Source organism: Coturnix japonica, chromosome 11, assembly GCF_001577835.2.
Source record: "Coturnix japonica isolate 7356 chromosome 11, Coturnix japonica 2.1, whole genome shotgun sequence".
NCBI lineage: Eukaryota > Metazoa > Chordata > Aves > Galliformes > Phasianidae > Coturnix > Coturnix japonica.
Genome location: NC_029526.1, coordinates 256,842 through 281,375, shown reverse-complemented (window position 1 = coordinate 281,375; position 24,534 = coordinate 256,842). Strand labels below are relative to the sequence as shown.

Genomic DNA, 24,534 nt, shown 5'->3' with positions numbered 1-24,534 from the left:
ATCTTGTCTAGTGGTGGATGGTGAGCTCCTCATTCTTGTGCTTTGGTGTCCTCTTAGATTTTCTCCTTTTTCCATGCCTAATACTTAGGCAGACGAGCATTTTGTTCTGAAGTCCATTCTCCTGTCTAGTACAACTAAGACAAATGTGCCAGAGTACCAGTGATGAAAGCTTGTAGAGCTGTGGGAAGTGCCTCAACTTTTATATCCCCTCTTATTGTAGTAATACAGCTATTTTGCTGTAATCTAGATTAGTGTAAATAATTAGTAGACAGACAAGATTTTCTTAGAAGTCTTTTGCTTAGAAGCAAAGGAAGCTGCAGTTGTGGTTAAGTGCTGCAGGAAGTGTGCTTATTTATTTATCTTTTTTAATTTACAAATGGTCTTATACTCAAAAATTACTTTTCATAATTCAGTTTGGTTCCGGTTGGATTTGTGCTTGTTACTGTATGCAGATACTGTTGTTACTCGTCTCAGGTTGCTTCATGTCTGTCTGTTTTGTTTTTCCTTTTTCTTCAACAGGACATTCTCTTTGATGCAAACACTCACAAGGTGAAGAAATTTGTCTTGCATACAAATTATCCTGGTCATTACAACTTTAACATGTGAGTGTGAAGAGCTGATCTGTTAAAGACTATTTTAAAATAGTAGAAAAGGGAACCTTATGCTCATTTTATAGAGTTCCTGTAATTCTTCCCAAGCGTCTTTGGTGTGCCTGGTAACCAGTGCAGGTTTCAAGCATCATAATTAGTACATCATTTATTATTATTTTCTTTTTTATTCTTAAATGTCTTTGTCGCCAAGTATGTCATCAAGTAGTTCTTGAATCAGCCAGTGTCCACACAGTTTTGCTAGAGGCGAGATAAGCTGCTGTTTTTCTTGACACTGTTTCAGTTAGTGCTTAAATTTTCTGTTTTGTCCTCTTGTGTATTTCCAGTACTTCTTAAGAGTGAGCTATTTAGAAGGTATGTGAGTCAAAGAATAAGTGATAGGATGTCTGAATAAAGAGGACATATTTTCAAGCAGTAAGGCATTAGAAAAATCTATAGTACTTATCTATCCAGTCTGCGTGACAGGAGTAATTTGTGCTGAAGGACATTTTGTACCCTTTAGAAAACTGTACTAGAACATTCCAGGTTGATAACCTTTCTGGTGTAGAAAATGGAAGTGGTCATTTTTCCTCTTAAACTGATACTCTTGAGGCTCTCCTTTGCACGTTATTATGCAAGAAACTTTTTACTACACTGCGTATTAAGAGCTCCTGGTTTGTCTGTGTCATTTATGTTGGCTCTGATAGCTTTACAATTTTCTCTTTCTAGCTACCATCGCTGTGAATTCAAGATTCCACTAGTCATTAAGAGAGGTGAGTATGTCTTCTGTTGTCCAGTTTCAAGGTGCTTATGCCACAAAACACAAAGTGGCTATATGATGAGTTTGCATTTGTAATGCATTCTTGATTATCAGAGGATAGAGATAGGGATGTGTTTTCCCAAGTAGTTTGGGATGGAGAGGAGAATGAGCCAGGTAGAGTTGAGCTGTCTGTCTTGGAAAAGATAACTGGTCCTGAATTTATGGCAGGAAAGCCTTGGGATCAGGAGTACTTGTGAGGTGGCAGCCATATCTGGATTATTATAGCAAAAGAGCAGGTCATAGCTGTTCATACTGTGTTCCATGTGTTGGGCCATGACCAACTTGGGTGGGTGCTATACAAACCAACCAAGGTGCTGCTGCTTTGCCCTGAATCAATATGGTTGTTGTTTGCGGCCCAAACAATGCTCCCTCTATGGTCAGTGGTCAGTGGACCACAATCTCTCCATGGTCAGTGGACCTTGGTCAGTAGCTCATGGTGCCTCTCTGGTCAATGGCAGCACTCCCTTGTCCCCAGCTCCCAGTGAAACCAGGGGTTGGATTATGTTTTTTGTAGGGTTTGATGGTGGCGTTGGGTTGATGGTTGGACTTGAAGATCTTAGTGGTCTTTTCCAACCTTAGTGACTCTGTGGAATTCTATGCTAATCTTGAAGATGAAAGTTTTTGCTGTTTTTTTCTTTCTTTCTTTGGAAGCGAAAAATACTTAAGGATGAGTTCTGCAGCTTTTTAATATTATTTATACTACCTTGTCTACTTGCTTGGATCACATGGACATTTAGTTGCAACATCACTAATTTTCTGTAGTGGTGCCACTCTCTTTAGCTGAAATAAATTCTTTTGTATGTAAACACTCAGAGTCTGTAAAGCAGAGTTAGTCAGAGTTGCATTTATGCATCTATGTTGAACTTTTTAATGATGTGCTCCTCACTCTTGAAATGTTTATTCATGATTTTCAGCACAAACTGATACTCAATAAAAAGTGGTGTAGTTGGGAATGAGAACAAACAATAAACATTCATCATCTACATGCTGTCGGCAAAATTAAGTGTGTCTATACTGTCCACTTGAAAATCTCCAAGCTCAGGAAATAGCATCGTTTGCTGCTCCCAGGTTCTCGTATGGAATAGCAGTGAGATACTTAGATGTGCACAGCCCTGTGCATGCAGGTCATCTAAACAAAGTGTGGGGGAACCTCCTTTGGTGAAAAATCTGTGCAATTCAAATAACCTTCTTTAGTGCAGGTATTCACTGATCTACCAGCAGTATGTGTGTTTAGTTTATCCAGAGGATGCTGGATGCTTGTGAGGGTTTGGCCAGTTCTTCATTTGATTGGTTTTCACTGAAAGCATTGAACTGTGTAAAATGCAATTCTCCCGTGGATGTCACAGCAATTTATGTGTGTAGAAAAACATTGCCTTTATGCACAAGCTTACATGAAGATTGATTTGTAGCTCAGTCAAGAGGATAAGCATGAAAGTTCTGCACAGTTGTTTGGTTTTTATTAAATTCTGTTCCCCTAGGTTATAGTGCAGTACTTCAGATGCATTCATTTCTGATTCTTTTTATTCAGTTCAAGTATCAACATGAAGCTCTACTGTATGCATACATTTCTTTGTTGTTATTGTTTTAGTGTTTTTTTTCCTTCACTTGTTTCGTTTCTAATTGACCCTTCTGTTGGGGATATGCTGAGGACAAATAAGTTGAAAACAAATGTTACAAAACACACACAGAGCCCATTTTTTCCCATCTGGTGGCAGTGTATGATGCTTACTCTCTCCTGTACTTCAGCTTCAGACAGTGAGTTGACAGATTTAAGTTGCACAGTCACTAAGCTATTTCACCATAAGGAGACCGTGTTTGTTTAACAGGTGGAAAATACAGAAGAGCTTTCAATCATGTTAAAGACCATTTGCTATGTTTGGTTTCAGTAGCATCTAGTGCCATTCCTACTGCTTTCAATATTTAGAAGTCCCCAAATGTATTTATAAAATAGCATTTGAAATCATCAGTAAATAAAGCAATTCTGAGACTGTAAGCATAAATAGGATGCTGTCCTCACCTGCAGTTTTTCCTGTTATTTCATGGGTCGTGAGTGTTTTATTTGTTTACCTTTTTGCAGCAGTGATGCTGGGGGACCCAAGCTCTCTGCTTGCTTTATTTTTGAGGCAGTGGAACTTCAGCCCCAAGCTGAAGCTGGCAAAGCTTTGCCAGCCTCCTTTCCAAATGCAGTGCTGTTTGGTGGCATGTTGTGTTACTCTGGGGAGTGTCTGTAGTAGGCATGTTAACCTGTACGGAGATGTCTTTTCTCTAATGCTGACATTCATAGAAGCAACAGGAGAATTAATCAATGTTTTTTATAATTATTGTTGCTAGTAAATGCTAGACAATTTGTATATGCAGATGTAATGCTTGCATGTCTCCCTCTATCTAAACTAACCTCCCTACATAAAGGATTACGCAGAGGTCTGTTTGAACATGAATTACAAAGGCTTTTCTGTTTTTCTTTCACAGATAGCACTGATTCACAGACTGAAACATGTACAACATACAGTAAGGTGAATGTGTACAGAACTGAATGGTTTCTTCCTTTTCTTAAGCCCCTTCAATGATCTATGCTGAATTTGCAATGCATTTTGTAGCAAGAATAGAGGTTGCATTATATTGTTTTAAAACATAAAAGTTGTAAGCCAAAACTTGCTGTGGTTATGCTTAGTGGTTCAAATGTTTAAGAACTGAAGGTATTTTAATAGTACACTTTGAGCACACATAATTACTGCGTGCATCTCACTTTAGCATAGCTGTAGGTAGAAGCAGGACAGTAAGTGATACAGAAAAGTGTTGCTGAACGTTGCTGAATTCTGTGTCCCACAGCAGAAAAAAAGAGGTGGTGGTCAGCAACTTGGAAGCTACTGTACTTTGCTTTCTGCTTTAAATTACATTGCATTCTTCAGTGCCGTGACCTATTTCAGCTTTGTATGTGAAACTTCAGCTTTTGTTAAGTCTATTTACAGCGATGAAAATTGCTGGAAATTCCCTGTCATTATGCACTGCAGCTTTCCCCCTCTCTTCCCAACCTGCCTATTAAATGAAGGAGGGGCTCTAGGGAAGGTTAGCGGAGATGCTGTTTCTCCCTCTGCAAAAATATGCAAAGGGATATTCTGCTGAGGTTTCCCACAGCTGTTTAGAGGACATTCACTCTCCCTGAAATGCTACAAGACTTTTCAGGTACATTTTCAGTATAGGACTCACAGATCCTTTGTATAAAACTTATTGCTGTTTTGAGACAAAAATGAGAATAAACCCTGAAAGCAATTCCTAGCTCTGAAAATTTCCAACCATACTGAGTATGGCTCTAGTCACAAAGTACTTTTGTAAATGCAGCTTCTGTGTTAATCAGCAAACAAGCATGTTGCAAAGATGGACATGATTGTCCATCCTAGATTGAAAAATAAAATTAAAACCAAAAAGTTTTCCTGTTACTTCCTTTAACAGAAGGTCTTTGATGTATTTGCAGTGGGACAGTATTCAGGACCTCCTGGGGCACCCCGTAGAGAAGCCAGTGGTACTTCACAGGTAAAGAAAGATCTCTTTCTTTTGCTTGGCTGAGACTGAGCTGATAACAGGGGATGGGTTTAGGTAGAGGATGATTATTCATTACAGTGGCTGCTACAGGGGTTCTTTATTGTCAAAGTGTCATGCTTTTTGGCCAGGAACAAGTCTAGGTAACTGCTCTCTGATGAATTAAGAGCTGACATGCAGAAAGAGAACATTTCCCAAATTCCTTGATCTGTATAATCCAGTGAAGAGCTAAGCAGCACACGAAAGAAATATTTCTGCTGATGTACAATAAATAGTGTACGTTGTTTATAGTACAGTCACAGGCATTTCAACAACATGACATCATACATTGGTGTCCGGAACATATGATAGCAATCTGAAGAAGTTTTGCTTTTGGGTACACACATGATTGTTCTACAGTTCTTTTAGACTGACTGAAGATAGGATAGTGTGCTTAAATTTACTCTGTTCCTGCAGGGTTTGAGCTGGTTGTTGGGAAAAATGGGTATTACCTGCTTGCAGGACTATTGTTCTGTGGTATCATATGAAACTATGTTTTGTGTCAGGACAAGTGTAACTTACTGGGCCCTTTCTAGCCCCTTACTTCTCTTTGGTGCCCGTGAGGTAGAGCAGAAACCATGTCAAATAAAGCTGGAGTAAGATAATGATTACATATAGCCCTTATCCATTTTTTCCTGTGTTCAGGAGAGTAGATCATTCAGAATTTCCCTTAGTGAACACATCTGTAAATGTCTCAGACATGTAATTTGAGAAGCCTACCAGTTACAAGGAAGGCCAGAAGCTATTTCCTCATTGCTTTTTTTTTTTTGCTGTAATCTAAAATCCATTGCAGTGAGCAAGAATCTGCTATTGTTGCATACACGATAAAAAAATATCCAGTGATACATTAATCTTGAAATATACTATGTAATAACATTGAGATTATTCCATTTCTGCATCTGACAGGCTGATTTTTAACGTGCGATAGCACACAATGAATGTGAGATAGCACATAGTGAATACACTTGAAAGAGGCCAAGAGATTGAAGAATGGCAAGGGATCATGCACAAAAATAATTAATAATTGATTATATGGTGCTTCTGTTTTCCTATGCATGAGTATAGTGTGCCCCGGTGGCGCAGTGGTTAAGGACGCCGCCTTGCAACATTGGGGCCCGGGGTTCGAATCCCCCCTGTGGCGCAAGTGGTAGAAGTGCCGCTCTGCTACACAGAGGCTCGAATGCCGGGGGCTGGACTCGATGATCTCTAAGGTCCCTTCCAACCCGCACGAGACTGTGAAACTATGAAACTATGAGTATATTTTCAGAGTTCATTCTGTCTGAGTTCTGTGAAATTGAGTTTTCCTGTAGAGGTCGTTAGTGGCTTTGATTCCTTTCTCCCTTATTGTGTTAGGAACCCTTCTGGAACATTAAGCAGGCGTATCTGGCTCACACAGAAACTAACAGTGCTATTGCATAACATAGATTGGCTTTCTTTTTATGAAAGCCATTTAGTGCAATAAAGATACTGTAATTTATATTAATGAATGGTTATTCTTACAAGGAAGTTCCCAGTTTTTCCCCTTCTCTTCCATTCAGGTCATCATCTCCGAACAACACTAACCCATTTGGGTCAACCTTTTGCTTTGGACTGCAACGAATGATCTTCGAGGTAAGAAGAGAAAACCTTGATCTACCTGAGCAAAAGAAGATCAGGAGTTTGCTGGTACTACTTTTTAGAGGCTTCTTATTTCATATTTAAACAAAATCCAGCATTTAAGCTGCATTTCTGGAGATGGTGGGCAGAACAGGCAACTTTCCAGTTCCTCTCAGAGGCTGTACATTTGCACGTTGAAGCTGGCACTTCAGCACTGTTACTTTTGGCTTCTACTAGCAGGAGATATGTGGGCTCAGCTCTGAGTATTGGTGGAGTGTGCTGCTGTTTCAATGTCATGGAAGCCTGGAGACCCTTTTTAGGAACTAGCCATGAGTCTCTGAGCTTGCTTTCTTTTTTTTTGGAATTTCCTTGTTTAGGCAGATCATTCCAATATTTGCTGTTTTCAGTTGGTCTGCAGTTCTTCTAATTTTCCTTTTCCCCTGTTACCCTTTTGCAGGTGATGCAGAATAATCACATAGCTTCTGTTACTCTGTACGGCCCAACAAGGCCCAGCAGCCAGTTGAGAACATCGGACCTTCCCCAGTGAGCATCCCCTGCAAAGTCAGCTAATCTAAATGCTACAGAATTAGTACAGCGTGCCTTGATTTGCTGCCACTTATAATACGGAAAGCACGTTATGATTTTTGTTTCTTTTCAATAAGCCTTTCCACCCAGAAGTGGTGTGGAAGGAAAATTCTCTCAACCCTTCATCATGGGGCGTGAAACTGTTGATGGAGCAAAGCAACTTAGGTGCCTGTGCCGTCATCTGTTCCTCTCAGTTGCCCTCATCCTGTGCAGCACAGAGCTGGAGAGTGCCCCCCATCTCCGCCAATGGGAAGGGGGCACGGGAGGGGGACACGTAATGACTGCAAGAGTTAGAAGCACAAACTTTCTGAGCCTTGGAGCATCTGGAAGCAGGTATTGATTTTAGTCTGTTTGTGTTACTGTATTGATGTGGTGGTCACATTTTAAGAAGACGTGTGCGTGTACATATATAGATATAAATACATCAATATTTCTGTGGCTTAGGACATTGTACCAAGTGTGACAAGGATGTATATATGTCCATGATTTCAGGCACCACATCTTCGTGTAACTTTAAACCAAGCAAGTAGCATGTGCATAATACTTGGTTGTAACATTTGCACTACATACACTTTAATTACTTGATAAATGTTTATCTTCACTGAGGAGCATCTGTGTACTGGGCATGAGTGGGGTGTGATGGTTATTTAATGTACACTGCACATAAGGCTTATTTATACAGTGGATGAAGTTGATCCACCTTCCTGCACTAATACATACTTGATGTGCTGAACATTTTTTTTCTGCCATGGCTGGTTTACTGATTTTTTATTTTTTTTCATATGAGATTTCAAAAAACACAGTTCTGGAAGAGGTTGTTTCTGTGATCAAATTACGTTTTATTGACGAGGTTTGGCACAGTGTTTCTTACTCTGGAAAAAATGGGTGAATGCTGTTTGCATCGCCTCATATCTATCCCTTCGCAACCCCTTTTTTCCCTACTGGTTCCTCGGAGAGAGAGAGAAGTTGTATCTAACAGCATCTCAGACAGAATTCCCCGAGCTCTGCCATCACCACCAACACCTTTTCTGTCGCTTTTGATGTACAACTTTAAGTTATGCCAAAGGTTTAGCCAAAGACATCCTTCTCGTTTCACCTTCCTGTACATAGGCGCTAACCGCACACCCCACCCCAGCGGACAGAACATAGGCTTCTTTCTAGTTGGGAGATGCTGCTCGCAATGTGTTATCCCAGGAGGATACTTTAGGCTTCTAGTTCTCTTATCAGTCTTATCTGGGGGAAATAGGTGGTCTGTCTTTGAAATATTGAACCCTTTTTAAAAACGAACAAGAGAAATGTATAATTTTATCCCATTTTTAATATTTTGGTGTAGCAACTTGTGATACATAGATGACAATTTTGTGAGTTTTACTATGTGTGTACAGATTTTGTAAATATGACATTTTTGTAATTTTAACTCCATGTACAGTGTAATCCTGTATAGTTTATCAATGAATGCGAGATAGGAAATCGAATGTTAACAAGTTTTGGATCTCGGACCAGTAGCAGGGATAAATGTGGTGTGTGTGTGAGATGTTCTTTGCCATTTAGTCTTCCTGTATACTGTGATAATCTAAAATGTTTTTGGTAAAACAAACAAACAAAAAAGCCACATGGAGAATCTAATGGATAAGGAAAAAGTTACTGTTTACCTTTATCCCTAGGTGTCACTCCTGTTGAATCCCTGTTCAATCTGTGCTGTCTCCCGTGATCATTGCTTGCTAAGAAAATTCTATGCCTCAACCTTCCTTTAGTTTCCTCTCTAATTTTAATTTCATTTTGCATAGCCCTTCTGTAAATTAAATGGAATAATAATGAGCATGTACACTGAAAGTAAAATAAAACGAGACTCTCAGTTACTGTTTTTGTGTTAAATACAGTTACTGGGTGTTTTTGTAATAAAACCATGGATGTTCCCGATTTTTTTTTTTCTTTTTTTTCCTTATCAGTTAGACCTTTTATTTTACTGCCTTTCAGGGGTGAGATTTGAAATGCTTTACTGGAATCCCTCCTTTTACAGCCAGTTCTCCAAAGCAGCAGTACAGACAGGAGCAAACATAGCAGCCTGTGTCTCAGTAGGCACCTGAAACACGGTGTTTTTACTTCTGAAATGGAGGATGAGAACCTTTAAAGTGCTATAAATAACTTGCACTGTGTTTGATGAATGCTGTTGTTCTACCTACATCAGCCTTTGGGTATTTCCCTCAAATGGAGCAAATTTCAAGGCTAAACTCTTTGCACATCAGGACAAAAAATGTCTGCAGAGAAAAGAGCAAATGTGGTTTCTCCTTTTGCTTGCTTGTGCCTCGAGGTCCTTCAGCGGAGAGCTTCCTGCAGGGCAGGTGTTTCTCCTGCAGGTGGAGAAGGGCTCAGCTGCCTTTGCAGCCTGCCATCCTGGAACAGGAGATGGTCACTCTGCTCTCAGAGAACTCCAGGATCTCTGACTGGAGATGGTGTGTGCGCTTATGTTCAATACTAAAACATGATCATACAGCTGATAATTTCAATTAAATTTAATAAATCCTTTTCTAACAGTGATTTGGTTTAAGCTGCTGGAGGAGAAATTCTTGACAGAACCATTTGAGTAGAGGCTGTGCAAAAACTCTCAGTGTGCACCAGCTGTAATTCTCCAGGAGTGAGAGGCCAGGTCTGTATAGCCAGAGGTATTTAACAGCTTTAGTACTCTCACCTCACTTGAGGTACTTTGGTGAGTTAAATAAATAAATGTGTATATACATACATATATATATATATATATACACACACACACAGTAGATAATGACTCAAGGTCTGTCTTGAGGTGTGAAAGAAAACTCACTTTGAAAAATCTTTCTCGGGCACTAAGAAGAGCACAACTCATTACCTTGCTGTGACTTGTTCTTCCTTCCTTTGCTCCCTATTGTAGCCTTTTAATTTGCTGGCAGTTTCTTTTGTAAGATGAGAGAGCTTTTCCTCTATTAGAAGACCACCCTGGCCTCTCACCCTGTCTTTAAGATCTATTAAGAGCACTTTGCTGTTGCGCAGAGCTGGGCAGGAGAAGGAGAGAAGGAATCTTCAAAGGCAATTTATCAGTGAGGAACGCAAGCAGTTTCCCCTCACTGCTTGAGTTTGGTTTGTTCTTTTTGGTTTCAGTCTGCAGTTTCCTTTCAGAAGGGCATGGAGAGAGAATGTGAGGCGGCCCCTCTGAGTCTTGCCCACTTGCCCTTTGTAGGTGTAGCTGTTCATAGCTTGTTTCTCTGAGATGGTTTGTTTTGTCTGATGCTGTCTGGACTAAGCCAAGCCAGGCAGTGCCTGTACAGATGCATTTAGGGCAGCTGGTGAGGAGCCCTGAGGCCTCCTTAGCATGAAGAGCTGAGGAGTAGTAGGTTACTAATGGCAAGTTTGAAGTGCCAGGGTGGAGTGAGAACAGAGCCTGGCGGTGAGAGCACGTGCACACATTTGTCTGCTGGGCTTTGAATATTACATTGTTTTCCAGATTATTTCACTTATTTGTGGTTAATAAAGCTGATCTTGGAGCCCTTCCTCCTGGAGGTGAAACTGACCTTCCTTCTCATGCCCAGAAGCCTGCAGGCAGTTGTTGGTCTCTTGGGAGTGTTGCAAGCAATGCCACTGGCTATCACCAGAACCGTCTCCCAAAAGCATCAAGACAACCAAATTTTCTGTTGCCAGAACTGTCATGCTTCTAATTCTTAACAGATCATTTTGCTGAAATAGGTGTCAGGTGGTGCATGAGAACTGATTTGTGCATTAAGGTCATATTTCCATCAGAACTATGAAACAGAACCTCTTGTGGGGCTCAATAACTCAGCCAGAGGTGATCCATCCTTTTAGGGCTGGCTGGGCACTCTGCTGGCAGCGGAAACCAGGGGTGCTGGAGCCTGGCATTTGGGGTTGTGAAGGAGCAAATGTTCTGAGCTAGCTCAGATACAATTATTCATGTTTTGTCCCACAGATACCTCAGCTTTTTTCCCTCCTCTAGTGTGCTTGCACTGACACACAGGCACTCTTGGCTGATCAAATACAGTTTGGCACAACACATGCAGCCAGGTGAATATGTTGCCGCCTGTTGTCTCACTCCAATTTATAGGAGGGAGGCAAGGTTCTTTGATATATTATACCTGGTGTGAGATTAAGAAACAACAGTTCAAATGTTGTTCCGACCAATTTATTACGAATCTTAATCAGGGAGAAGGGGAAGGGGAAGATGGACAGTTTAGGGTGATGGGGAAGGGAAGGCGGGTGATAGGTGGCCTTGTTTATCTGTGTCCCTCAGACAAAGGATTTCTCAACCCTTGACCAGGACTTGTCCATCTGTGTCCTCAGCAAACTTTGAGACAATGGTGTGAAAGAATCTAATCTTAGACCTGTGCTGTGGGGTTCATGAAATATGCACCAGCTCTAGTTTGTGCTTTTCATGCAAGGTATGGCCCAGGATGTTCCAAAGGTAAGATAAGGTTGAAGCAAAATAAGAGGCAAATGAAAATGAAGCTTTCTGAAGATGCAGCTCTGGAGCATAAAATAGCATCAAGAGCTGAGGAAGTAGGGGGCCAGACTTGCATGCTTTTAACGCAACCTTTTCCATCCCCTTATTCATTCCCCTGTAAATGCTATTAGTTCGGTCATTTTAAAGTACGTGTATGGCAGCTTTGGAAGCAGGTTTTAAGTGTGTTAACATTTCAGACCTACGCCACAGATTCCTGCTAATGCTTAGCTTTAATTCTAATATTAATTCCCATTGGGGAGTGTTTATTTTCAACACCAGTCTCACACACACGCACACCAAAAAACCAACCCCGTCATGGCTACCAGTACACATTCCTATTGAGTAAATAATCAAAGCAGGCTGAATCACTTTGTTCCCCCTTCACATCAGCTGATTTGGGTGAGCTGCAGGAGAGCCTTGGGATGGATAATGCTGGTGGGGAGCTGCTTCAGCCCTTGGAGGGACTCGAATGTACTCAGGCTTTGGGTTTTAGTTTTCCCTCTTATTCCTCAGTTTGGTTTTCTGTAAGCCTGAAAAAATCATAGGAGACTGAATTTGGGAGTTTACTGTAAATTTACACTGAAATTTAACCAATTTCAGTGGAGTTAGCAGCATCCTTAGGGAGATACATGGGGCTGATTTTCAGGGCTGCCAAGACCTGCAGCTCCAGCTGGAAGACACAGCCTGGGGGTGCAGCAGATCTTCATAAGGACATTCCTTACCTCCCTGAGCCTGCAGGTCTCTCAGAGCTCTCTGGGCAGAGCTCTTAGTTCCCGCATTTAGCATTTAGCTCTGAAATGTTTGATTATTCTTTTGCTGGACTTCGCTTCCGAGAACCCGCTGCAAGAAGATGAATAATGAAGCTGTGGACAGGAAGCATGGTATTTTAATGCTCCATTGCTTCAGAGCTGTCCTTGGCTTTCTTTTCTATGGCGTGTAAGCCAGCAGTGGCCTGACCTAATGACAGATCTTGGCATTCCCTACCAGTTTATGCCTTTGGAGATGCGTTCAGAAGTGCTGAATGTGAGGCTCAAGCCAGCTCTGCTCCTTACAGTGACCAAATCTGTCTGCTTATGTACCGTAGGAAAAAAATAATGACTGTGTAGGGTCTGGGTTTCAATAAAACCTACTGTGCTCTGTTAGCTTCAGATATTCGTCTGCCCCAAGGGAGTCTGCCTGCTTTGATTGCTACTGGTGGTGCCCACAGAGGACTTTTCTTATGTTTTCTTTTCTCGTTCTGGGTTATGGTAATGAATGGAACTGCCAAGCAAGGCTTCATGTGAAACCCCGCCTGGTGCAATGAATTAGCCACTTCATAAACCTGCCCCGAGTTTCCTTCTGAAATTGACCGTTTTGGGTTTCTGGGAGGTGTCCAGAGGCTTTGTAGAACTCAAGTTGATGAGATCTATCTTTATTCTGCACGTTTTGCTGTGCTTAGAGGAGTAAAGCGGAATGATCGCTGCCTGCTTTTCATGTACTTAATGCAGGAGTTAATGGGCCTTTGTGCACTCTTTGCAGGCCAAAAGGTTTGAATGGAAAGTCAGGCTCTTCCCAGGAAATGCAGTTGGTTCTATTGCTGCAGCTGAAATTAGGTGCTGAAGTTTGTGTCTGAGCATCTGGAGGTAACGGTTTTGTTACAGAGCAGCATTTCATATTCCCTCCATGGCTGCCAAAAAATTGGGTCAAGTGTAGGATTTTAAGCGTGTTTCCCCTTGAGCCTGTCTAGTCTATTTTTAGCACTGTGCTTGCTGTAAGTATCCCAGTTTTCCCTTTCCTTCCTGATGCAAAGCACTCTGCAGTGAGCTTTTTATGCATCTTGCAATCTCTGCCTACAAGGAAGATAGCTGATCTGTTCCTGTAAGATGATTATCTTACTGCATGCTCTGCATTTCCCTAACGAGCTCCACCAGAGCGTTCAGAGCTGAGGATCCACACCTAGCAGCTCTTTTCAAAAGGAGGTCAGCAGAGGATCTTTCCTATTCATTCTCATACACACCTACGATTTTAGGGCTTTCTGAAAGAGAAACCCTCTACTCAGAGGCTTTTTGCCTGCAGTGACAGTAAGCAGAGTTTAATAAACTGCAGTGGCTGCGGCTCTGCCCTCTGGTATTTCCTCAGTGCATTACTTATGCTGGCATTTGGGGTCTGTAAATTTCCAGCTCCACTGCAGAAGCAAATGGAAACTTTTAAAACCGGGTTAAACGGGCCTTGCAGCAAAGACTGGCAAATAGAAGCAGATGTACCTTTCATCAGTAACATCAGATTTATGTTCATTGGACAGAGACACGAACTGTTCCACAGATGGAGGCAGTGCAGTGAGCAGCCTGCCCTGGGTCTGTTTCTATCACCCACCAGGTGTGTGCCAGCACAGGTGGCTCACAGAACTGCAGGATGGGAGGGGTTGGAAGGGACCTTGGATGTCATGGAGTTCAGCTCTCTTGTCCTGGGCAGGGCTGCCAGCCACTGAGGTGCTGTGTTGAATTGCTGCACTGAGCACAGAATCACCAAGGCTGGAAAAGACCCACAGGATGACCCAGTCCAACCATCCACCCATCACCAGTAGTTCTCACTAAACCATGTCCCTCAGCACAACATCCAAATGTTCCTTGAACACCCCCAGGGTCCACGACTCCACCACCTCCCTGGGCAACCCATTCCACTGCCTGACCACTCTTTCAGAGCAGCAGTATTTCTTAACATCCAGCCTAAATCTCCCCTGGCACAGCTTGAACCCATTCCTTCTGGTCCTATCACTAGTTACACAAGAGAAGAGGCTGACCTCCAGCTCACTACTTGCTTCCTTCAGGTAGTTGTGGAGAGCAACTCAGCCCAGCTCTCCAGCGTGTCCAGATCCCTCTGTAGGGCCTCGCTACCCCCAGGCAGCTCCACACTTCCAGCCAACTTGGTGTCATCTGCGAACTTACTGAGGGTGCACTCAATGCCCTCATCCAGGACATCAATAAATCTGGGACAAAATGTGCTCGTCAGTGCTGTACTGTGGTAATGCTGTGGATCTGAAGGCATTACAGAGGGAGGAGTCCAACATTACTGCATCTCCGAGCACAAAAGGAAGATATAAGGACTGCTGAATCTCACTGGCTGCTTTGTAGTCATGAGGTGAGCTGTGTTTATTTTTCTACTGTTACCATTAAATGAAATCCAGCATAAAGAAGAACCAAGTTGTCCAAAACAATGAATACTGCATTTTCACATTGCTGTCTTCATGAAAAAGACATGTGGTTTTGGTTGTGTGCGTGTGCAGATGTACTCAATAGACTCACTCTGACAACTGGAGGCATGCCTGCATGTTCTTTAATCATGCTATAAGGAATTTCCCAGGCTGTGAACTAACCACAGGTAACACGTTTCTCTACAGACTTGTAATTCCATACACATCGCACATGGTAGCAGATGGGTACAGCTGGCATTCACCCTCCAGTGAAGCTCTGGCTCATTCCCACATGTTGCTCCTTGTGCAGCTCATGCGAGAATTCTGTTTTTCAGGACTTCCTCCTGAAAACACCCTAATTCTGCATATGGCCCTTTGACACCTACATAGATAACCCTTCCCTGGAAATACATTATTGTAAGGCTTGAACTCTGAAGATGAAGATAACATGTAAGACATTACAAATATCGATGGGCATGATCAGTGTGTTTTCCTTCATAGTGTGCCCAGCTGATCCAAGGACGAGATCAGCGTACAGCTGGATGAGAGGAAGGATGTGCCCAGGTCTGAATGTATCTGCACTGCTGGCTCTGATGAACAGAAAGCCGCTTCCTGGGGCTGTATAGTCATATAGAGACTGAGTGCCTCTGAGTCTGAGTGGATGTGCTCTCCTGGTGGGGGATGGCATCTGGAGTTCTCAGAGGGATGGGGCTGAGGTTGTTGAGGGAGAAGGGAATTAGGAAAGGAAGGAATTAGCAAATATGGCTTCAGAGGGGAACCCAGATTTTTAACTTCGGTTCTGAGGAACATACTGTTTGATATCCAAGAAAGGCATGTTCTTTTATGATAACCTGCTGCTAGAAATACAAATTGCTTTGAACTATTGACTGTTCTTTGAAAGACTAGTGTTCTTGTCTGATATTTAACATACTTAGGAAGTTATAGATTAACTGAAACATGGATAGTCCTTTACCAACAGAAAGGATACAGGTGGGGTTTTTCTCCCCCATAATTTAGACAGGCTTTTATTCTGAAGCCCTTTTGTCTGAAGACTGCTTTCTCCCCTCAGATGACACCCATATCAATGCTGAAAGGCTCAGCTGCTCTTTGCAGTTGACAGTACACCAGGAAGAGCCCTGAGGTCCAGAGAATGGCCCAGTCTAATGACAAGATTTTCTTTGGTTTGAAGAAGCTCTCAGAAGTTATTCAAACAGCAGCTCTGTGTGATTTCACCCTCACAAACAAAAGGCCACAGGATGTCTCCAGCTGCAAAGCTTCTGAAGATCTGCATTAGGCAGTGAGAGAGAGGTTGGGTGCTGCTGGAAAGCTCTGAGTTTTCACGGAGTGCCAGTCAGCACAGTGTAGAGTTTGATCTCCCTAAAGTGCCAAAAGATGGTCCTCTGAATCCTGACAGTGTGTCAGTGGAGCATGAGTTTGTACTCACGTTGCTATGAAGAATGCTTCATAATTCTATCCCTTCCCAGTCATTTACCCACCTGCCTTCTGCCCAACTGGCCTTGTCACCCCAAGCTTGTTTTCTTCTAGTCCATACTGTCTGCATCATAGGGGACCCCAACTCAGTAGCTGTCCTTTTTTGGGGCTTACAGAAAAGCAAATCAGGCAGTGGTAATTTCATCTGAGCACCTGCTGAGGACAGCTGATTTCCTTAACTCTAGTTAACATTGCAGTTGTTTTGTTTCCCATCGAGTCTGAGTAATTCCAGCCCTAACCAAGGTAACAATCTGGCAGTGATCTCTGTGCTCCTTGGCTTCACCTCTTTCCCTGATCCTCCTTCCATTTTGCACATCCCTAACAATACTGAAAAATCTCCATGGATTGCGTTATGCGATGCCTGTGCACACTGACCTGCTAAGCACTACTGTAATTCTAATAAATAATAATAAATTAAACGTAGTGTAACTCATTAATGGAGAAGAATCTACATGGTATGTGTGAGCACGTGGAGTTTTGGCAAATTCCTACCATGGTTTTCTTGTCTTGTAAATGGGCTGCACTAAGATACTCCTAAAATTTCTTCATTTGGTTGCAAACCTTCCACGTTCCCTTTCTCAACTGTTTTGCCATATTTCTGCTGCCCGTCTGGCTGTGTTAACTGAGGGGTGACACCTGCATTGCAATTTGTGCTTTCCTTTTCCACTGGAAAGGCTTCTTCACTTGCCTCTTCTGGGTACAGGAAAGCTTTGGGCTATGGAGCAGGTTCCACATGAGCCAGATCTCAGCAACTTTCAGGCTGTGAACCACCATCAGGTCCTTGTAAAAACAGGGGTCAAATGTCTGTAGGTGCGGGGCTGCAGAAGGCTTGACAATACCAAAGGTCTTGAATCCTTCATGCAAAATGGGTTTGAGGCTGATTCTCTGTAAGCACATGCCCAGAAAAACATCATCGATGGGGAAGAGTTCTACCTCTCCACAAGCCCTGGACAGCTTCTTCATAGTGCAGCTGGACAACAAGAAACCTCCTCCTCCTGCGTAGGCTGGGTAGATGCTGAGGCCATACATGGTCTCTGGGATGTAGTATTTACTCTTCCGGATGCGGATGGGACGGGCATTGTAGATGATGTCCCCAACAAAGAGGTCCTCGGTGGGGTCATGTCTCTCCAGGAAGTCAACAATGTTCTCGATGTTGACAAAAACATCAGCATCGCCTTTAAAAATGAATTTCACATTGTGGCAGAATTCAGCAGCCCAGTTCAGAAAGTGGATCTCCTTCAGAGTCAGGTTGAAGAAAGTGTCCATGAAGTCCCAGAGTAAAATGTCCCGGTAAGCCTGACTCTCCTGGTGCATCAGGGTCTCCCACGTTGCCAGTGATGTCGTGTTCTTTGGTGTCCCCAGGAGAAACACTCTCTGAATCTGCTGCCCATTCACCAGACCCTCCCTGCCCCAGGTTTTCCGGACAATCTCCCGCCTGTCAAAGTCTTCAACTACTGATTTGATGGCAATGAGCAGAAAGGGACCTCCAGGTATTCTCCTGCATTTCTTGGGCTGGTTAATGAGGAGGTTGAAGTTCCTGTTGTCCTTGTTGAGGAGGTAACGCTTGAAATTGAAGGCAGAATCAGTTGACAGGGCTGGAGTTGCAGTGTGGACCCTGCCATTAGCCACTTCTGTTTGTCTAGTGATAGGAATTACTCGGGGTCTGGGTACTGTTGCCTCAGTCAGTGTGGGTCTCCCAGGTGCTCTGGGGTCAGAGAATATTCTCTGTGTTACTGAAGGCTTCTTCGGCTCCTTGTTCCCTTTGGGGGCTAAATACTCAAACTGGGTGTAGAGCACAGAGCAAAGTGCTACCACCAGAAAAAGGGTACAGATCGCATCCCCCTTGAGATGAACTCTCATTGTCCCTGCGGTCTTCCTGGGGCTGCTAAAAGCTGTGGCTGAGCTGTCTGGCACACTCGTCCATCTGTAAAGAAATGTGTGGCACGTCAGCAATGAGAACTTACAAAAACAGCCTGCAAGTTCATTTTACTTATGCAAACGCCAGGACACGTTGAGGAACTCACGGAAAGACACACAGATCACAAACCTAACACAGGTCTTGGTGCTGTGGGTCTGTGACTTGGGTAGGTGTTCAGACACTGAGAAGTCATCCAACACCCTGAAATACAGCATGAAACCAACCCTTCCTCCCCCCTCCCTCTCTGCTGAGTGCTTTATTCCATTTCAGAGACTTCTCTGCTTAGGGAGGAAGGTGGTGAATAATGGACGACACCATGCTTCCAGAAGTCTTTCATTTCTTCTGCTGTGGTCCCTTGGCTGATGGGCAGATGTTCTGTGGTGGCGTGTCTGGTTGGGCCATTGCTGGAGTTCCTCCCTGAATGCAAAGTGAGCTCTTCTGAACCAGCTATAACTTGTGCCTTCAGAATAAATGCACTAGACACGCTCTTGAATGCACACGGGGCCTTTTTACTGCCAGTAATCTTTATAAAATATTAAACTATTCTGAATATCTTCTATTACTAAGGGTGGAAGGGCCATGTTGCCTCTGCCAACTTGCTCCTAACCAGTAAGTAAGAAGTGTGCAAATAAATCCCAGTGCAAAGCATCTCAGCAGAGACTGGCATTAGGAATGCTTCGTTTGCACATGAGAGGTGAAGCTGTCCTGTGCTGTGCAAGATTTGATTCCCCACTTACACTCTTCCCAGAGATCTTCTGTCTCATTTGATCAGTCCTTCAGCTGCAAGGAAAAAAAGGGAGTTAGAAGAAGGCATAAAGCAGGAGGCAAATCTGTCTCAGGGGAAGAGCTGTTGGTAGCCTCATACATACGTGACTTACTTACCTTGCCTGTGCTGTGTTAACAAAAGATACCTTTGAAGGTATTACAGTTTTCTGTTATCTTTGAATTAGCTGAAGTTCAGCTGGCGTGTTTGAGGGAGCGTTTTGCGGGAGCACTGCTGCTTGGCCAGATTCTGGCCTCAGCCAGGATCCCCTTTAGCTCAGCGACATCCTTTCTCAGCAAGTCCTTTCTCTCTGTCATGGGTTGTATCACATGCTGATGGTTTGCTAACTGTGAATTTTGGGTTGGCCATAAGATGACCTTCTTGAAGCTCAAAATGAGATCGACAAGCCTATAATTATGAAGCATGAAACAGTGGCACAGCACTACTCCCAGGGATCTAGTCAATGTAAAAAAGGCAAGTTGATTTCTTGACTACTTCCATTACAGCTGTTAGATGCAGGTTTCTTGGACCTCTTAATTTGAGCATGTTTTCATTGCTGCTTAACCCCATTATCAGGTTACTCTTGAAGTGAAGAGCAGTTTGTCATCCTATGGCACCAGTTATCTTTCCTCCAAGTGCAGCTCTGATGTACTCACTGACCCCTGCATTGCCCCCGCTCTTCTCCCAGCGTTACTTTCAGAAGTGTCTTGCTTATGCCCTACTAAGGCTCTTTGTGTCCCATGTAGATTTAAAACCATTTTCTCTCAGCTCTCCCAAACTAGCATGACCTGTGCTCAGCAGGGTGTGCCATCACGGCACTCCAGACTGAGCAAGAGATGCGCAGCTTCAGGCAGGATGGATCCTGACCAGTTGGATTTCTCCACTCACCTCTTTCCTTACCTTGACAGCAATTTTTTCTCTCTTTCTATACAAAAGTTTTATCTTATTTCAGCGGTCAGGATCCAGATGGCAATTAGGGAACTGGATAAAAGTCCTGGCTCTTTCCCGTGTTTAATTTTATCAGCTACAGTTTGGAATGAAATAATTGGACTCATGATTTCCATGACTTACAGATTTATCCTGCCAGCATCTCTGAATCTGGCAAAAAGGGCCCACAATAGAAGCCAATAAAAACCCTGAATTGTTTCAAGCCTGGGCTGATAGCCCAGATTTTCTTCTGTGTTTTCATTTATTGAAAGAAAAGAATCCGAAACAGCGATTTTTGTGCTGAACTGAAGCAGTTCGATGCTGAATGTAGACGTCCAGTCTTCAAGAAGAGCCACCAGCCTTCAAAGCAATCCCTTGATTGAGTTAGGTGGGTTTCCCGGTCAGTGATAGTTATTTATTTCCTTCTTTTGAGAGAAATGCCCTCAATCATTACACAGGTGTCAGCTCTGTCCGGTCCCTAAATTCAGAGCAGCTGATGTCTGTGGCAGAGACTGTCATGTCCCAAAGCCAAAAGGGTTATTCATCCTCCTTGGCACTGGGAGCAAAAATAAACAATAATAACAATTTCAGGGCTTTCAAAGTGAGCAGGAGATGTGTGATGCCAAACAATAGAGCGTGTCCTGATACTGCAGCCTGGGTGAGCAGAGAGCGCAGATCAGGAGGGTCCTGGCAGGGTGGGGCTGGAGATGTGGGGATGCAGGACAGTAGGGCTGGGGCTGTGCAGCTGGTGGGGCAGTGGGGAGAGCTGGAGGAACCAGCTCCTGCTTTTTGGATGTTTGAAAGATTCTGACAGGTAGCCAAGGGAGGCTGCAATAGAAAAAAAAAAAAGATGATTTAAAAATAAAACCTGCTCACCCTTCGTTCTTGCGTGAATGATGTGAAGCCTTGGGCTCATCCTGGAAATGTTCGTCTCTTGCAGCGCTGCCACATCTCCGTTACTTGGCACTTCTGCTCACACGTGGGGAAAAGCCTTTGGATACCGTTCCTGGCTCTCAGTCACAGTGGTGGTGATTCTGGAACACTTCTTTGTGCTGGGAGACCGGTGACTCAGCCTGCTCAGCCTCGGGAAAAGCAGCTGTGATAGCAAAGCAAACTGCAGATGTGCTACGTGGAGAAGGAGGGTCCAGAAGCATAAAGGTGGTCAACCCCAGAGCACGCTGCCCAGAAAATGTTTCCACCCAGGTCTTCTCCCTCTCTGCTGGAGGGTTTGGGTTGTGCAAGAGAGAAGCTGGGCTGCTGGTGGAGATGTCCTACCTGCTTCCCTGTACAAGTGTTGTGGGCTGTCTGAGTTTCTGCAGTCCTCAGAGGAACCTGGAAAATCTGGGGGTGTTTTGAGGCAGCACTTGAGGTTTGGGCTGTTTTGTGTTGCTTGAACCTGTTTGATGGGAACAGCACCCAGTGTTGGGCTCTGGTCTGCAGCATTGTCTCCGTCCCAGCTCTTTACCAGCAGCTTTTGTTGTGTGTAACAGAAGACCAGAGAACGCAGCAGCAATTCTGTTCAAGGAACCTGACAGCAACTCCATGATGTCCATCGTGAGCAAACCCACAGCTGGGACTGACGTGTGCCTCCAGCAGGAGGAGAGCTGTAAGACCCTCTGTGCTGCTCTGCTCCATCTCCTCTGTCAGCTCTGCCTGATGTGGCAGTGGAACCATTCCTGTTCCACATCTGCCCGTGTTAAAGCCACACAACACCACTCACCCCTCGCTTATGGTGGCACTGCTCTCAGCCCAGTGCTGCTGTTCCATTGTGGAACCTCAGCCCCTGGAGAACCTCTCAACAAAACCTGTGGGAAGAGGCAGAGCTTCTTGGTTCCTCAGTCCTGCCTCATCTGCCAAGGTCACACTGGCCAGCTCTTGTGCTGGTAAACCACGTGTCCCTGTGACCATGTCCTGTACATCAGCTCTTGCAAGCGCTGGAGTCCTCTGGGACCCCCAATAGAAATCTGCTCTCCAACATTTCTCCAGTTTCCGGGCTGCCTTCACCAGCAGCTCACTTGACACAGCAGGTTATTAGATTTACTATTCTTTCAGCTGCTCCCCCCACACTGCCCTCCCCTTGGCCCAGCTCTGGGAGCAGCAGGCTCTCACTCCACGCTGGGCAGAGGAACAGAGCTCCCATTCACAGCGCTGCTCCCAGGTGATGCTGCCTTTCCTGCAGACCTTCCCCTCCTGCTCACAGCCACGCTGGCTTCTGGAAGCTCATGGGGACGCTGGGAGCATCCCATGCTCCTTCCACCTCCTGTTGCTTTGAAACACAGCAGATTGGTCTCACTGCAAATCTCATGCAAGACTGCATTTTGCATCCCATGGTATCTGGCTCTGTTGGGTGCTGCAGGAAAACATCAGCACCCAGTGCATGAAAGCATGAACAAAACCACACGTTTAGTGATTTGGGCTGGTTTTACAGCCTTTAAAAGGGAAAAGAACAGTTCTGTGTGTTTGACCAGGAGAAGCAGCCCTCTTTCTTTGCTGTTTGGCTGTCATGTAACGAGCTCTAGTTCTGGCAAGACTTCTGTTTTGTTCTTGTTTCTTTGATTTGGTTTGGTGCAAAGAAAGTAAAAAAAAAAAAAAAAAAAAGTAATCATAGCAGATGCTGTGTGTGTGTGTGTATGTGTGTTGTGTGTGTATTGTGTGTGTGTGTGCATGCATGCGCTATGGGATATCTGTGAAGAGGTCCCATTTGCAGCTCTAGAATTAATAGCGGTGCTGAGGGATCTAAGCCTCTTGCCCATCAGACGGGGCAGGCTGAAACAAACAGACGCCCTTTGGCACATTGCTAAGCACAAAGCCCTACAAAAAGCAAGTAAGAAAAACAGTCACTGTGCCGCCTAACCAGAAAAAAAGCCATTCTGAACTCCCAAAACAAAGTCAGAGCAGGCTGTAGGGTTTAATTAGCTGGATGTCTCAGCAGAGCTTTCCCAGGGGTTGGGAGCCAAGTGGGGCCACCCAGTGCCAAAGGCTCTGCCCGTGAGCAGACAGCAGCCCCATGCTATGGGGCAGGAGCCCCTATTTCTCTCCCAGGTCGCCTTAGTGCTGCAATGTGGGGCTCCATCGGCTCCCAGCTGGCTCCTCCTGTTGTATGACAGCCTCCTGCAGCCTGGCCTGGCCTGGCAGGGCGTCAGGACAGGGCAGTTACCTGGTGGTGTGGCTGTCCCGTCACACCTGGATATGACTGAGAGGCAGCTCCACTGACGGGCTGACAGGACGACACAAGCATCCAAAAATTCCTGCAAGCTGCGCTCAGCAACTTCCTGTCTCGCTCGTCTCTTTCTCTTCCAGTTTCCCACGTTCTGCTCTGAGCACGCAGCCATGAGAGCCCATGAGATTCCTGTCCTCTCGCAGGAGAGAAGCAGTTTTCCCTTGCACTGTGCTGTGGCCATGGAGAAGACCCAGCAGCCATTCTCTAAAAGAAGCCCCAAACTTTCTGCTGTGACAGCAACCAAGGACACACACAGAGTGCCCTATGGAAAGCAAAGCACAGCCCACGCGGGGTGAGGGCTGCTCGTTTGGAGGCTGCAGTGGTAAGTTTGGGGTTCTACATGCAGACACATCTCAGAAGCCACTGTGCAGAGGGAAGAGCTGGCAGAGGGGAAGGCAGCAAAGAGGAAATGAGAGAACTCCCACTGCTGGCGGTGTGGCTCTGCCCCGATGGAACGCACGCAATGTCTACTTACATCCCATTTGATAGCGCGGATCCTGCATCCCCTCGGTGCTGTCCCGGCAGTGGGCTGCCAGGCAGGCACATCTGGATGTAGTTAGTGGGAGACATTCTTCAGCCTTTCAGCAAAACCAAGGAAATCCTGGCCGAGCCAAGCGGGGCTCTGCCCCTGCGCCCCAAGCTGCACTCACACTGCAGCCCCCCATGCTCCCCTCATGTCTGCGTGGTGCTGGGGGGCTCAGCTCACAGCGGTTCCCCACGATGGGCACCGTCTGTCCGTGCTTGGTGGGGTGGAAGGAGCGGCTGCACCAGGGGAAGGAGCTGGCTGCAGACCCAATACCAGCACGTGACTGGCGGCCGTGCGCGCAGCTGTCCTGCAGCACAGAGCGCAGGGACAGGATGGGGTCCCCTGGGCTCTGCTCTTTTTCTGGCTAAAACAACCAGAAATAAAAAATGATGATGATGATGATTTTTTTTTTTAATTGAACCATAACCATTTTTAATAGGATTTTTTCTTTCCTCCCAATAGTTTGGCTTTTTTTTTTTCTTTTTTTTTTTCTTTTTAATTTTTTTTAAATCCCATTATGATTATTTACCTCTGCAAAGGTTGTAGACACTGAGGTAGGGCTCAGTCCAAAAAGGAAACTCAACCTGGGGTTTGTTCCTTTATTCTACCAGGGAAGTGATGGGAGGAGATGAAAAGCTGAGCAGAGGCTGAAGGTGGATCATGGAATCGTGGAGTCATTAGGGCTGGGAGACCTCTAAGATCACTGAGTCCAGCCATCCACCCACCACCCACTGCCCACGTCCCTCAGTGCCACATCCCCACGGCTCTGGGACGCCTTGTGGGACAGTGACTCCCCCCCTCCCTGTGCAGCTGTGTCACTGCATTGCTGCTCTTTCAGAGCAGAATTTTTTCCTAATAATCCAACCACACCAA

At 44.6% G+C, this 24,534-nt stretch overlaps 2 protein-coding genes across 6 annotated transcripts in view; one reads left to right on the top strand and one right to left on the bottom strand.

Annotated features, from left to right (window-relative positions):
• Window positions 1-9,084, top strand: part of C11H16orf70 (chromosome 11 C16orf70 homolog) — a 31,208-nt gene extending 22,124 nt beyond the window's left edge. For both annotated transcript variants that reach the window (XM_032446993.1, XM_015873846.2), the window contains 6 exons: window positions 520-602; window positions 1,317-1,360; window positions 3,877-3,920; window positions 4,880-4,938; window positions 6,522-6,594; window positions 7,037-9,084. In XM_032446993.1, the coding sequence (XP_032302884.1) occupies window positions 520-602; window positions 1,317-1,360; window positions 3,877-3,920; window positions 4,880-4,938; window positions 6,522-6,594; window positions 7,037-7,126 (393 nt within the window). In that variant the 3' untranslated portion in view covers window positions 7,127-9,084. The remainder of the gene's footprint in view (window positions 1-519; window positions 603-1,316; window positions 1,361-3,876; window positions 3,921-4,879; window positions 4,939-6,521; window positions 6,595-7,036) is intronic.
• A 5,666-nt stretch (window positions 9,085-14,750) lies between these two features.
• On the bottom strand, window positions 14,751-23,949 carry B3GNT9 (UDP-GlcNAc:betaGal beta-1,3-N-acetylglucosaminyltransferase 9). 4 transcript variants are annotated; one of them, XM_032447102.1, is made up of 4 exons: window positions 23,611-23,949; window positions 20,792-21,011; window positions 18,963-19,005; window positions 14,751-18,231 (listed from the first exon to the last, which is right to left on the bottom strand). In XM_032447102.1, exon 4 carries the CDS (start codon window positions 18,165-18,167, stop codon window positions 16,926-16,928), a length of 1,242 nt encoding a protein of 413 aa, XP_032302993.1. In that variant the 5' UTR covers window positions 18,168-18,231; window positions 18,963-19,005; window positions 20,792-21,011; window positions 23,611-23,949; the 3' UTR covers window positions 14,751-16,925. The 4 variants fall into 4 exon arrangements, 3 of the variants coding, with proteins under 3 accessions (XP_032302993.1, XP_015729051.1, XP_015729053.1); XM_015873565.2 differs by lacking the exon at window positions 20,792-21,011; XM_015873567.2 differs by lacking the exons at window positions 18,963-19,005; window positions 23,611-23,949 and having other exon boundaries at window positions 14,942-18,231; window positions 20,792-22,528.
• Between the last annotated feature and the right edge of the window lie 585 nt (window positions 23,950-24,534).

Excerpts from the sequence above, each read along its gene's own strand:
- B3GNT9 (XM_032447102.1), bottom strand. The coding sequence starts at position 18,167 with ATGAGAGTTCATCTCAAGGGGGATGCGATCTGTACCCTTTTTCTGGTG.